This window comes from Triticum aestivum, chromosome 2A, assembly GCF_018294505.1.
Source record: "Triticum aestivum cultivar Chinese Spring chromosome 2A, IWGSC CS RefSeq v2.1, whole genome shotgun sequence".
NCBI lineage: Eukaryota > Viridiplantae > Streptophyta > Magnoliopsida > Poales > Poaceae > Triticum > Triticum aestivum.
The window spans coordinates 94,319,660-94,334,977 of record NC_057797.1 but is presented as its reverse complement, the minus strand read 5'-3'; the positions used below and the strand labels follow the sequence as shown (position 1 = coordinate 94,334,977).

General features: G+C 46.2%; 1 protein-coding gene and 1 long non-coding RNA gene across 4 annotated transcripts; one reads left to right on the top strand and one right to left on the bottom strand.

Moving 5' to 3' along the window:
- Positions 1-338: 338 nt before the first annotated feature.
- Positions 339-13,546, top strand: LOC123187762 (uncharacterized). 3 transcript variants are annotated; one of them, XR_006494120.1, is made up of 3 exons: positions 339-905; positions 12,005-12,460; positions 12,609-13,546. It is a non-coding gene; the product is annotated as an uncharacterized lncRNA (long non-coding RNA). The 3 variants fall into 3 exon arrangements; XR_006494119.1 differs by lacking the exon at positions 339-905 and having other exon boundaries at positions 8,040-12,460; positions 12,609-12,813; positions 13,088-13,546; XR_006494118.1 differs by lacking the exon at positions 339-905 and having other exon boundaries at positions 7,988-12,460.
- Positions 13,547-14,372: 826 nt separating this feature from the next.
- LOC123187761 (cold shock-like protein CspC) lies at positions 14,373-15,074 on the bottom strand. The gene has a single exon (XM_044599691.1). The coding sequence runs from the start codon at positions 14,912-14,914 to the stop codon at positions 14,672-14,674; it is 243 nt and encodes an 80-aa protein (XP_044455626.1). The 5' UTR covers positions 14,915-15,074; the 3' UTR covers positions 14,373-14,671.
- Between the last annotated feature and the right edge of the window lie 244 nt (positions 15,075-15,318).

The window sequence follows — 15,318 nt, the reverse complement described above, 5'->3', positions numbered from 1 at the left end:
AAATGGGGATTTGCTATCATTTTCTCAAAACAATTTGATTTAACATACAATCACCACTGGAAAATTTCATCGCCACACATTCAATTGTTCACCGAATCTCTGGGTTGCACATAAAGTTTGGTCCAAACCGTGTGCAATGAGGGGTATCAAGAGACTAGTTTCCATAGTAGTGGACCGAGTTTATAGGAGTTATTATTGCGGAATCGATAACCTCCGAACGTTCGGTTTCTGGGCGTCCCGGCCCGAACGTCCTCATCGCCGTCCATCGTGTCGCACGAATTTTGGAGCATACAAAGTCGCCACGTCAGCCCACAAACTCGTTCGGGATGAAACGAACTCTCCCGAACGCCGTCCACTCCTCTGCCTCACTCCTTTTCCCCACTCTTCCCCTATCCTCCCCCGGCTGCCTCTAATACGGTGAGGCCCGCGGATCCCGGCGACTCCCGGCGAGTAGCCCGCGCTAGATGCGTGGTAGGAGAGCCCCGGATGGCGGTAGATGGCTGGATCCCACCCAAGCACGCCAGGGCACGGAGACGAACCGTGCGGCCGTCTTCATGAGTGGCGGCTCGCCGGAGGCCGGGCGGCCGCGTGGGTATGACCGGGTCAAGGCGCTCACCGCCGATCGCGCGCGCCTGGAAGCGGAGAACGAGAGGCCCTCCATGCGCGGCCGTCTTCATGAGCCGCGGCTCGCCGGAGACCGGGCGGTGGCGTGTGTATGACCGGGTCGAGCCGCTTGTCGCCGACCACGCGCGCCTGGAAGCGGAGAACGAGGCCCTCCACGCGCGACCGTCTCCATGAGCGGCGGCTCGCCAGAGGCCGGGCGGCAGCGTGGTTACGTCCGGGTCGAGGCGCTCGCTGCCGACCGCTCGCCGCGTTTTCTACAAATTGTGCAGCTCGTGTCTAAGGTATGAATCGTGCCCACGCCTCTCCCATTCCAGTTCTTCTACTAACTAGTGTGAGTTTTCTCGAGACGAGTTGTCGTCCTGCCGATTGTTGGATTTTTAGAAGATAATCAACATGGGGTGTTGCTTAGTGTAGTACTTTGGGGACTGGAACGTATGTATTAGCTGCAGGAGATGAATCCTCTATAATTTGTGTCCTGCTAATTTGCACAAATGTGGGTAGATGTTGCCATGGCACATTTTTGCTGCAACATTTTGTTGCAGGCTGCCATTTTTGTGGTTTTGTTCGGGAGCACATGGAAAGTTACAGATTAAAATGTCCCCCTCCCCCTAAAAATGATGGCAAATTTGTTTCCAGTGACGGCAAGTTGATATGCACCCCGACTGCAATTTTGTCATGTTTTGTGCTTCGCAAACATCAATATTTGCCATGGCAAAAATACTTGTATTTCACATGGAAAATTTTAGATTAAGTTGCCATGGCAAAAATACTTGTATTTCACATGGAAAATTTTAGATTAAGTTGCCATGGCAAATTTTATTTTAAGTTACCATGGCAAAATTTTACTCCATTTTTGCCATGGCAAATTTAACTTGATTTTTTGCCATGGAAAAAAATACTTTCATTTTCACATGGCAAATTTTGGATTAAGTCGCCGTGGCAAATTTTCTTCTAAGTTGCCATGGCAAATTTATTGTAAAGAGCATGGCAATTTTTATTTAAATATTATGGCAAATTTGCGTTTATAGAACATGGCAACTTTTACTATGTATAATTGTGTAGCCATGATATTTTTAAGTTATTTCCATGGCAAAAGTACTACATTTTTGCCATGGCAAATTTGACTCCATTTATGGCATGGAAAACTTCTTTAATTAACTTGTCAAAAAACATGCAAACTTGCCATGGAAAAGTTATAGATGTTCAAAAACATGGCAAACTTTTCCATGGTAACTTTAGATGTTCAAAAACATGGCAAACTTTGTAGATGTTCAAAAATATGGCAAATTTTCCATGGCATTTTAAAATGTTCAAAAACATCGCAAACTTTAATGTGTGCAAAAAGATGGTAACTTCTTTTAATTAAGTTTGTTCAAAAACATGGCAAACTTTTTTTAATTAACATGTTCACAAACATGCAAACTTGCCATGGCAACAAAAGATGTTCAAAAACATGGCAATTTAAGATGTCAAATACATTTTACAAACTTGCCATGGCAAACTTAAGATGTGCAAAAACAAGGCAAACTTCTGTTTTAATTAAGTTTGTACAAATAGATGGCAAACATGAACATGACAAACTTGCTATGACAACTAAAGATGTTAAAAAACATGGCAAGCTAAGATGTTCAAACCCATGGCAAACTTGCCATGGCAACTAAAATCAGTATTTGTTTATAGATGCGAATTTTTCCATGGCAACTAAATGCATTTTTTGCCATGGTTCGTTGTGTCTTTTTGCCATGTCCATCCGTAGAATGTTAGTCATGGCCATTTTTACAAATTAGTTTGAGAATACGGCAAGTTTGTTTTTTCAAATTTGTTTTTGCCATGGCAAAAAGTTTTGATCCTTTGAAATTTGTTTTGCCATGGGGATTACATGAACGATATCATTACAACTTAAGATGTTTTCTTTATATTTTTTCTGAATTTTTTCTATGTGTCTACACAGAACCTTTTTCATCATATCACTTCATGGCAACTTTTTTGTTTTTTTGTAAATTTCGTAGTGATGGCAACTTTTCATACCGTAGCGATGCAGATTGCCATGAACTTCTTCCTTTTTTTGTGCCATTTTTGAAAACATAAACTTGAACATGGCAATTTATTTCATAGAATGCCAATAGTCAATGACATTTTTGTCGTGCAAAAGACCAGTGTTTATTAGTCACAGGAAACTGAGCTTTTTACTAGTCATAACTCAATATGGGCTTTATTTTTCGTTTTTCTTTTCACAGGAAAAAGGCCTGTAGGCCCACTTTCTCTACTGGATCGTGTGTTTTGCGTAACGACAAGTTTGATCGTTAGGGGGGGTGAGGCGTTCGGGCTGGAGGTTCTTTTCCACCGAACGAGTTTGTTCGGTCCTTCACTACTCCAGCACGAACGAGTCGTTCGGTCTGGTCCCTCCCTAGACCGAACGTTCGCCAGTTATCGGCGTCCGTATTAATAACATCTTACAATATCCCGGAAATACATAATAAGAAGAGATTTCATGACAAATTATTGATATTGATTTGGTATGGTACTGTGAATGTTGATACATCTTTGTACAAACTTATTCGAAGTTTAAATATTTGACTTAAACAAAATCCACAATCCTTGCAAACCCGAACGCAACAGTAATTAACCCGTGTAGATTTGGTGTAAAAAGAGAAAAGAAAGAAACAGTACAGATTTTGGTGCACTGGTGAGAATAGAACACAAACAAACAGCAGTCCTTACGAAAGCAGCATACCCTTGGACTCCATTTGCTCGACCGGGTGGAGCAAATTACAAAAGGAGCCGATATTGCTCCTCCTATATGGCCTTGACATTGGCGGCGGTCGGACCTTTTGGGCCGTTCTCGATGGTGAATTCGACATTCTGGCCCTCGGCGAGGTTCCGGAGGCCGGGGCCAGCGATTGCCGAGTAGTGGACGAAGACGTCCTTGCTGCCGTCCGAGGGGGTGATGAAGCCGAACCCCTTGGATTCGTTGAACCACTTCACCTGACCAGTAAGCGACATTTTCTCTCGGTATGTATCTCTGCAGTCTCTTCTCTCTCAAGATCTCAACCTGTTCGCTGTGCCTGTGCTTGGGGGTGGGGGTCTTGGCCAGAGGTGGACTGTTATATAGCCGGCGGTGAGGCGAGCAAGGCGAGGAGAGGTGGTGGTGCGACCGGGTATTTTAGTGCAGGATGTCATGTACGATTGATTTCATGTAGCTGGAGAGGTGGGTGCATATCAGGATCAAATCACACACGCAAACCTGCCCAGATACTGTCGCGCCGTTCACGTGCTCCAACGTGCACGCTTTTTTTTTTTGAGAACTGTGTGGCACGCCGACAGTGATGGAAATCGGGCCGGCCCAGTCGGGGGGCTTTCCTCCAGTACAACGTTTTCTTGTTTGTTTTTCTGTTTCCGATTTGGTTTTTCACTCCGGTTTTTGTTATTACGTTTTTCTCCCTTATTTTTAATCACATTTTTTGCGAATAATTTAAATTTGCATTTCTTTATCAAAGATTTTTGAAAATGCACATTGAACTTTTTTAAACACGGTGAATTTTTTTATTCTCGTTTAATATTTTTTAGGGCATTTTTATACATGAACATTTTTCTAATATGCGGTGAATGCTTTTTGCAAAATATGTTGAACATTTTTAATACCTGATGAACAATTTTCAAACACACAATGATTTTTTAAAACACACATTGAACATTTTTTAAAATATGAGAAAAATTTAATACACGTTAATTTTTAAATATGTCATGCACATTTATTAAATAGACGATGAACTTTCCAAAAATCATGCTTTTTAAATAGAATGTTTACACACTTTTTAAGCATGTAACTTGTTTTACTTTGGTTAGAAAATACACCTTTGTATAAGAACCACATACAATTCTTTATCTTTAATGGGGCCATCAACTTAAGAAACATTTGTTTTTTAATGTCGATCCAATTTTTATAATACCAACGTACGCAAACTTAATAGAAAAGCACCCAAATTGGTGAGCTTCCACCGGAAAGAGTCTTCATCAAGCGGGAGGTTATCCGCCGTCAACATTTGGAGCAAATGAACCCAAACGATCCACTTATCCCCAATAAGTGCTTGTTGAAACATAATATTCAACAAACGTGGCTCTAACACAAAAGCCACAAACATGTTATTTCGCTACTTTTTTTTAGCATCAGTACAGACACAAGCGCTCATATACACGCGCATAACCGTAGGCGCCTCGTCGTCGACAGGAACGTCTCCTCCCACTGAAAGCGTATCGCCGGAAATCCTAAAATAAATCCAGGAATAATGCGAGCACTAGTATTTGAACCCTGGTGGGTTGGGAATACCACTGCCCACCAAACCAACTCAACCACAGGTTGATTCGCTGTTATTTCGCTACTTGATGGTATAATGGTTTGGGTATTTAAGGCCTACCCGAGCATCTCTATCCAAGTATCTTCCCAAAATTGTTTAGTTTGACTATTGCCTATTACGAAATCCCCTCAGCTAAAAAAATCAACCTTCATCCTCAACCGACCCTTGCAAAAGGGCGACTTTGTTGGTTTAGCCGTCACCTGGGATAAAGTCTTTTGCGTGTAGGTATTTGTTACGAAGTACTTCTTGCCAAACATATTCCTCTTTGAGTAGCTTGAATAGTCATTTATATGAAGTCACGTCCCCTGCATCGTCTCGCGCAGGCGACTCGGGGGCGATTAGGTTTTTTACCCCAAGCGCCGCCACCCCTGCTACCTCCCCTTGCCGCCGTCACCGGCGGCCTCCGACCGGCCCGCGGCGGCGAGACTCCTTCCACCTCCTCCTCCTCCCTCCATCCTCGCGTTGGCCTCGTCCCTGCTCGCCCGCTTCGTGCTCGGTGGCACGGGGGCTGCGTGGAGGTCGGCGCCGCTGGATCTCGTTCAGGTGGCCTCCCTGCGGGCTGGGGCCATGCCTCTTGCCGCCAGCCGACATGGGGAGCAGGCATGGTCGTTGCTGACTGCTGCCCCGTCCGGTGGGTCGCTCCTTGTGCTTGGAGCGGCCAGATCTAGATCACGGTGCTGGGGTGCTTGAAGGAGGTCGTTCCAGGTGGGGCCTTGGAGTGGTGCTCGCTGCGGTGGATGGACCGGCCGGCTTCACGTGAGCTGCTCGTTTCTTCGGAGACGGGTGAGCGTGGCTCTCTGGATTTGGGCGGCGGCCCTTCCGGTGAGACTCCATTTGCTTTGCAGTGAGAGATGGAGTAGGCGTGGTACCAGTGGCCTGGCCATGCGGCGGGGGTTCGGTGGACTATGGCCTCGGCATGCAGCCCTGGAGGCTGGCGGTGCTAGATCTGCCTGTTGCTTATCTTCCCCTGTTCGGTGTGCTCCTGTAACGCCCTCGATGCGGCTATATCTTCCACGTGTCGAAGCACGACTTAGAGGCATAACCGCATTGAAAGCAATGTCGCAAGTGAGGTAATCTTCACACAACCCATGTAATACATAAGGGAAAAAGATACATAGTTGGCTTACAATCGCCACTTCACACAATTACATGAATAAAGCATTACATCACCAGATACAATCAAGGTCCGACTACAGAACCCAAAATAAAAGAAGACTACCCCAAATGCTACACAGATCCCCGATCGTCCCAACTGGACTCCACTACTGACCAACTGGAAACGGAACAACATAACGAACACGATCTTCATCGAGCTCCTCCTTGAGCTCGGTTGTGTCACCTGCACGGTTTCATCGGCACCTGCAAACTGGTTTTGGAAGGAATCTGTGAGTCACGGGGACTCAGCAATCTCACACCCTCGCGATCAAGACTATTTAAGCTTATAGGTAGGTAAAAGGGTATGAGGTGGAGCTGCAGCAAGCACTAGCATGTATGGTGGCTAACATACGCAAATGAGAGCGAGAAGAGAAGGCAAAGCACGTTCGAGAATCCATGATCAAGAAGTGATCCTAGAACAACCTACGTCAAGCATAACTCCAACACCGTGTTCACTCCCTGAACTCCGGGAAGAGACCATCACGGTTACACACGCGGTTGATGTATTTTAATTAAGTCAAGCTTCAGGTTCTCTACAACCGGACATTAACAAATTCACATCTGTCCATAACCACGGGCACGGCTTTCGAAAGTTCAAAACCCTGTAGGGGTGTCCCAACTTAGCCCATCACAAGCTCTCACGGTCAACGAAGGATATTCCTTCTCCCAAGACAATCCGATCAGACTCGGAATCCCGGTTACAAGACATCTCGCCAATGGTAAAACTAAACCAGTAAAGTCACCCGATGTGCCGACAAATCCCGATAGGAGTCGCACGTACCTCGTTCTCAGGGCAACACCGGATGAGACTAGCTACGAGTAAAACCAGCCCTCAAGTTTCCCCGAGGTGGCCCTGCAGGCAGCTCAGTTCGGACCAACACTTAGAGAAGCACTGGCCCGGGGGGTTAAAATAAAGATGACCCTTGAGTCTGCAGAACCCAAGGGAAGGTGGTAGGTTGTTAGTGCAAATGGTAAAACCAAGGTTGGGCCTTGCTGGAGGAGTTTTATTTAAAGCGATCTGTCAAGGGGTTCCCATTATAACCCAACCGTGTAAGGAACGCAAAATCAAGGAACATAACACCGGTATGACGGAAACTAGGGCGGCAAGAGTGGAACAAAACACTAGGCATAAGGCCGAGCCTTCCATCCTTTACCAAGTATATAGATGCATTAATTAAATAAGAGGTATTGTGATATCCCAACAAATATTCATGTTCCAAACATGGAACAAGCTTCATCTTCACCTGCAACTATCAACGCTATAAGAGGGGCTGAGCAAAGCGATAACATAGCCAAACAACGGTTTGCTAGGACAAGGTGAGTTAGAGGTTTGACATGGCAATATGGGAGACATGATAAGCAAGTGGTGGGTATCGTAGCATAGACATAGCAATAGAGCGAGCATCTAGCAAGCAAAGATAGAAGTGATTTCGAGGGTATGGTCATCTTGCCTGAGATCCCGCAAGGAAGAAGAACGAGTCCATGAAGAAGACAAACGGACGTGGTCGAACGGATCCTCACAAACGCGACGTTAACGGAACTAATCCGAAGAAGCAATACCGGAAAGAAGCAAACACCATGGTAAACAACCATCACATAACCATCGCATGATGCACAACCAAGTATGATGCATGTCCGGTTTAAAGATACATGGCATGGCAAAGTGCACAAACAATTCTACAAATTAAGTGGAGATCAATATGCAACGAGTTGCATATTGACGAAACACCACAACAATTTATTTAGTTCGATCTCATTTATGTACCCAACAATATTAAATATTGTTAAACATGGCAAGAGGTAGAGCATATGAAAACTACCTATCTAGGCAAATTTAAATGAGGCCGGAACAACAAGCAACAAGTCCGGAAAAATCCTCATGTGCATATTTTAAATTTGGTACTGTTCTGCCCTAAAGCATATTTTGGAGTTGTTAAACATGCAAAGCATGCCACCATGTTAATCTAAGCTTTTTTACACCCCATTTACATATAAAGTTTGTTAAGTTCGGAGCTACGGTTATTTATTTATGAAATAAATCATTTTAACATGGCATTTGAGTAAATTTAAGCAAACATTAATTTAAACATCTTAAACATGAATGAAAACATCATATTATGAAACTAGATGCAATTCTAAACATTTTACCTATTTAAAACATTTTAAACCGATGCACGGTTTGTGAGATATTAAATGCATGAACATGAAGGACTGTTCTGTAAATATGCAGTTTTCTGGATAATTGCTAAAATCGCAGCAGCAGAAAAAAAAAACAGAACAGGCTGAAACTAGCTGCCCCGATAGTGCACAGGGGATCTCGGGCGGCTGCTCACATAGCGGGCCATGGCCCAGGACGGCGAGGCCGGATCTGGATGTGGCCCTGGAGCGGTGCAGTAGAAGCGGCCCAAGGCGAAGAGGCCACGCGCATGATGCAGGCCCAGGAACGCGAAGCAGAGGGCGGTCAACGGGATCGGGCGGTTCCAGGCGCGGGGGAACTGCTCTGCTCGTTTTTGAAGACAAACGACAGCGACGGGTTTCAGAGCGACGCCGGTCGGGAACGGGCAAGGGCGGCGGAGGTGATGGCTCGTCGGCGTCGGGGCTCGAGGCGGCCGGGTGCCGCATCCTCCGGCGACGGGGATGACGCCGAAGCAGAGGAGGCGAGCGGAACTGGGCGTCGGGCGGGGATGGAGGTCGGGGCGCCGGTGTCCCGTGGCGGAGGAAGACCATAGTGGTGGCGGCTTGATCCCCTGTCCATGAAAAAAACAAAAAAAGGAGAGAAAGAGAGCTGAGCGACAGGAGAGGGAGAGGTTCAGCAAGGAAAAGGAAAGGGAAGGGAGCAGAGGCCTCGCGGCGCTGCTGGTGGTGCTCTCCGGCCGCGGGAGGACGGTGAGGGAGTCTGGCGGGCAAGGCGCGGACGAACTAGGCGGCGAAGGGCGCTACAAGGAGACGGGCCTCCACGAGCTCGGGCAGGAGAAGGAGGGTCGAGGAGGTCCTGCGGTGGCACTGCCGGCGATGTGCTGGACTTCGGTGAGGCGAAGAGGCAGAGGGCGGATGCGGGGAAGACAGATCCGTCCGTTTCTCTGCTGGAATGGGTGCAAAACAGTGGCGAGGCGGAGCTCTACTACGGGGAGTTGGTTGCCGGCGGCGCGACAGACGGCAGGGTCGAGGGGCTTGCCTTGGGAGGAGCTCGTCTCCCTGAACTCAGGCGGGATCGGGAAGAGGCGAGGCCTCGGGCGCACGAGGCTGTGGGTGCGGGACACAGCAGCTCGATGGTTGGGCGAGGGGATCGAGGGAGATTTGAGTGAGGGGATCCCGATGTGGAAGATGAGACACGGGGTGGCGGCGACAGAGAAGGATGGATGGGACATCTCCCTAAAATTTAGGGTTTTGGTCTGATTTTGTTAGGGGTTGCCCACTATATATAGTAGGTGGCTAAAAAGAGAGGGGATTAGAGCCTCTAGATTTTGATCGAACGGCTTCGGGTGGTCTAAACAAAGAACAGATGATGTTTAGGATAACTCGGGATTGTTCCGGACCCACTGGTCATGACCGTGCGGATTCGGGTTCGGGGAAGTTTCGGACATGGTTGCGAAGGGTTTCGATGCACTGTGCAAAGAGGGATTCCGACAAAAGGCCACGGAGGCAAGGGCGGGTTAGGATGGGTTTCGGAGCCTCTGATCGCGACCGATGGATCCGATCGGGAGGGGGGATAGGTGGGCCTAGGTGGGATGATTGTGACTGTGTAGAAGGCCGAGGGCTGCGGGAGAGAAGAGAGAGAGAGAGAGACCCAGCAACAGTTTTCGGAGACCGAAAACGTCCGACGTTAGACCGGCTATATTGCCGCTATAGTTTAACGGCTGGGCTATCAAACGAGCTCCGAATGCGATGAAACTTGGCAGGCGACCTACTAACAACATAACAACACCACATGCCAACTTTCAACCCATTCCGAGAACATTTTCCGGCCACTTATAAAATAATATTTCGGACATGCCGCTGGCGCGTGCAAGTGTGTCTGGGCTCAGAACGGACAACGGACGGAACGAGGAGAACTCGGACGGATGCAAGTTTTGAAAACATGACGATGCAATGCAGATGATGACATGGCAAGATGCAACACGCAAGCAAATGACATGGCAACGACAGCGAATAACTGAAAGACACCTGGCACATCGGTCTCGCTGGCGTGCTAGTCGACCTTCGTCCGGGTTGCGGTGGGAGCTGGTGGTGGGAATCCAGACTGGGAGAAATCCCTGGTCGGCTTCGGCCGGCCGTGACGACGATGACGCCCGAGGGTGTCGTAGTTCTTCATGGAGACGTTGGCCAAGTCTGCTCCACCTCTTCCTTGCCCAGAGCCTCCCAGGTGAAAATCCTAACAGCGGTGGGCGGCGGCGGTGCTCTGCGTCGTTTCCTTCTTGAAGGCGCTGCCTTGGGAGCTTTGCGGTGATGGGCACTATTGGGTTTGTTCGAGGCGGCAACTGGTGTGCTCTTCTTTGTCCAAACATGTGCTTTTCCTCCGACGTGGTCTCGCCATGTGCAACGTGGCCTCTGCTTGCTCTTGGAGTGCCAAGACGGCGCATCCGGTGTGCGCTAACCCTCTCTAAGTGACCCCCGGTGGCATTCATCCATGTCCTTGGAACTTTCCGAACTTCCGACGGTGCGACGCCTTGCGATCCAGGCGAGGAGGTTGTGGCCTCCTTCAGAGATGGATTTGGATGGACGGATTGCGCCGGGGTCCTTAGTGTTTGGTGATGGCACGCCATGTTGATGCTTACTCATTTCTTCTCCAGTGTTGGCATGCTACTTGTTATGGTTCTGCTGTGGAAGAGGACCTCGACGTTTTAAGCTCTTAGTTTCTTTGTATATCCTTCCTGTGCGAAGCGTTTGGGGCCTTGTTAGGCCTTGTACAATGCTAGGTGCTTAGGAAGCTGCTTAGAAAAATAAACCGGGTTTTCTCTGAAGCACCAGTGCCTATTTCTATAGAAGAGACGCCTAATTAAGCATCTACCCTGTACAAATAAGCATTGATGCTTAAGAAAAGCCTGGTTTATTTCTTCAAGCACCTCTCCTCAGCACCTTGCATTGTACAAGGCCTTAGGTGCTTTCCAGCGCCTTTGTATCTTTCCGTTTCCTATTTGCTCTTGACGGTTGTTTGTTGCAGTTGTATCCTAGCCGGTTGATAGTTTTGTTAATTCAAAGTCGGGCAAGGTGCGAATCCTCTTGGACTCGGCTGCGTCTTTTCTCTAAAAAAGAATAGTCACTTATACTGAGTGAACACAAAGGATGATGGCGGTGCTAGTTGGAGCTAGTTGGTTTTTTTTTTTGAGCGGGAAGCTAGTTGCCCCAAAGGATTTCAGTTGAGGAGAGTGGGAAGGGGGGGTGGGGGTCGGGGGGGTTGTTAAATGCTGGAAATTTTGATCCTTTTGTGATAATGGCATCATCACATTACAAAACAGTAAAACGGAGCTACCCACGCCCCTTCACAGCAATTTGACGTCCTCTGCCGTCGGATCAGGCTAATGGACGCTACAAATCTGCCGTTCGTTCCCTCGGCCGCGCCTGCGCGTTTTTCGCTCCGTCATCGCGCCCCACTTACCCACCATAAACGGGCTGCTGCTCCGCTGATGGACCTAGGCATTCTGTCCTTAATCGGGCTGACTAGTCCTGAGAAACATAGGTTAGGTCCAGGAAAGTAGAGTACACATGCCCGTTCCGTGCTTTCTATCATCTCATGACTTTTCCGCCACATTGCCTCGGTTCTTCCCAAGGCGGCGGCGTGCGCCGTCGGCTTCATTCCTCGCAGTTCAGCGGTCCTCCTAGACGTGCGTTGTCGTCTTCATCCCTCATGGTTAATCCTTCTTTTTCTGAAGGAGCCCTATTCCCCCGATCGGCATACCAGATTAGCCTACAAAGTTGTACTGTTGTACAGTCCGCCCACGTAGAAGAAATTCTTGATGCATGGATTGATCCTTCTTTTTCTGAAGGAGCCCTATTCCCCCGATGAATTCGCATGCGTGATGCATCCTCACGAATCTCATCTTCTGTAGGTAAACACATCTCACCTACCCTTTATTTGGACTATTGAGGAATCGCGTAACAGATTGGTTCGTGCCCTGGTTCCATTGAATTTTTTTTCTTCTTGTGAGCTTGTGAGTCCTATGCTTCTATTTCTTCCCTCAGGTCATGTTGACTCTTGTGCATGGATTGATAATTGAGAAAGAAATCAATGAATTCTAGAAGAAATCGCTTGCCAATGTCACGGGTCCATATGATTCTGCTATGACCACGATGGCAACAATGAAACAAATATACCAATGCCTTTAAAGGTAAATTGTTGTTCTGCTTTACACTTTATAGTAGAAAAAAAATTGATGCCTGATCATTATTATTTTTAGAGTATTGGTTCTTATCCCATTTTTTTTTCAAGCATGTTGTCATTGATCAGCTATCAATCTGTTTCTTCTCAATTTGCAGAAGAGAAGTGAATTCAGAAAAAGTTAAGCATGGGAATGTATAAACCAACTTATGTTATGATCGAGCAACCAGGGATCGCACATCACAGCTCCAAAAACACAATGGTGCCATGGGGTAATTTTTATCATTTACTTCTTCAACACAAATATCAGTTTTTTGGTGCTTGTTGAAAGAGCTGCGTGGATCTTCCATGATTCCTCCCAAGGTGATATAATCTATTTCTATCTCTATCTTCTTTTATTTTGCGTGTGATATTTCTCTGTTTCGGTTGCAAATCAATAGATTTGGAAGTAGTGCTATCGGTGGATGCAAATCCATCGACCTGTAAGTGATGTTGATGCTAGATGTTTAGTTTTGCTCTATATGTATAAATCTGTGCTTGAAAACTGATTGAATTGATCAGATTACCACTTGTATTTGTTCTTTGCCTGATATCATGTGCAAATGCTCTGACACTTCTTGTTCATGACTTCTTATAGTGTAGCCCATTCATGAGAACGTATATGCACTTCTTGTTCTTGTTGAGATTATACACTACCAAAAAGGGATGATTTCATCGATTCAACATTGGTAAGGAAAATTGTGCTACTGGTAAGAACAGATGCTTCACATAATCATTTCTTCCTCGTTTGTCCTCCTAATAAGAATAGGTACATGCTGAATGCGTTTCTTTCTGGCTCATGGTTAAAACAGATGTTCTTTTTGCATTTTTCTGCTGGTAAGAGTAGATGCATCGGTCGAGTCTTCTCTTTTTGTATTTTTTATTGAGTAAAGCTGCTTAACCTGGGTGTATCTTTTGTTGGTCTCTTCTGAAGTGATGTTACACATGTAGATAAATACAAGAAATTATGAGGCCAATTCATATATACACTTGTCATTGTGAAATTATGTCTCAAATTCTTTGACAATGATAAAATAACTATGTTTGTGCATGCCTAGGATCTTGTGCCACACTCATTGCTATGAGACTTGCATTTTGGTTTCATGTTTCTGCAGTACTATTGTAACATACTCCCGCTGTCCTTGAAAGATTGTACTTCCAACTTTGTTGGAGGGTTAAACTATCTCTAAGTTTGACCGAGTTTGTGGAAAAATTTATCAATGTTTATGAAACCAAATAGGTATATGATGAAAATATATCGTGTCATGAATCTAATTCTACTAATTTGATGGCATAAATGTTGATGTATTATTGTATAAATACGGTCAAACATAATAAAATTTGACTTTCCAACAAAGTTGAAAGTATACTCTTTTAAGGACGGAGGGAGTATATGCTTTGTGTTTATCTCTTCTTAATGAAGGTGATCAAGAAATTGTTGAAAACAAGTTACTGCAAAGAGGCTGTATGGTGCAAAGTTTACATGTCAAATAGACGCCGAAGTCAACCTATATTTACAATGCAGGGACGGGCGCGGCAACGCGTCTTCATGGTCTAGTATATATAAAAAACTTGCCTACTACGTTGCATACATGCGTGCTAGGGCAACAGAGTCTGTGTCCAACTTCGATGAGGTTTGGTATCATTTTCTTCGGACAACTTTTCTTTTGCGGGGAATTTCTTCGGACAACTTGATTTGTCATATAACGGCCACTGAAATTTTTCATCGCTACATATGTAGTTGCTTATAAAATCTCTCGGTCGCGCATACCGTTTGGTCAACACCGTGTGCAATGAGGGGTATCAAGAGACTAATTTCCACAGTAGTGGACCAGGTTTATATAAATAGTTATTATCAAAATTTACAATACCCAACAAATACGTTACAGAAACACATTTCATGATAATTCTATTGATACTGATTTGGTACTGTAATTATCAATATTTCGTTGTATACACTCATTTAAAGTAAAAAAAAACATTTGACTCAAACAAAAAACCATATTCCTTGCAAGCCCGAACAGAGCAGTAGTTAACCCATGTAGCTTGATGTAAAAAAGAAAAGGAGAAACGGTACAGATTTTAGTGCACAGGTGAGAAGAGAATACAAACAATAGCAAATCCTTCCGAACGCAGCATAGGATATCACGCATCGCACGATGTGGATGGGTGGAGCATCCTCTTACAATTTGCTCGAAATCCTTTTATCCTCCTCTAGCTCTAGGGCCTTGACATTGACGGCGGACGGGCCTTTTTGGCCGTCTTGAATTTCGAATTCGACACGCTGGCCCTCGGCGAGGGTCTTGAAGCCCTTGCCATGGATTGCGCTGAAGTGGACGAAGACGTCCTTGCTGCCGTCGTCGGGGGTGATGAAGCCGAACCCCTTGGATTCGTTGAACCACTTCACCTTACCAGTAATCTGCATTTTCTCTCCGTATGTATCCGTAGCCTTTTCTCTGTCTAAATCTCACTCTGTTCGCTGTGGTTGGGGGTGGGGGTCTTGGCCAGAGGCCGACTATTATATAGCCGGCGATGAGGCGAGCAAGGCGAGGTGGCGGTGCCCCTTACTTGACTGTAGGACATCATGTATGATTGATTTCGTGTAGCTGGAGAAGTGGGTGCATATCAGGATCATTCCTGATTTTCTTGTATGTGGATCGTATCAGGAAGGACTCCAGTTGTGATTAATGGAAGCTCGTTTCCCCACCAAAAGATCGCGATCGTGCTTGCACGCGCTGCAGTCGCGCCATTCACGTCGCCTAAACGTGTTCAACGTGCAAGCATGTCCATGCCCGTGCGCACCGACTCGCAAGTCGCAACCACCGCGCG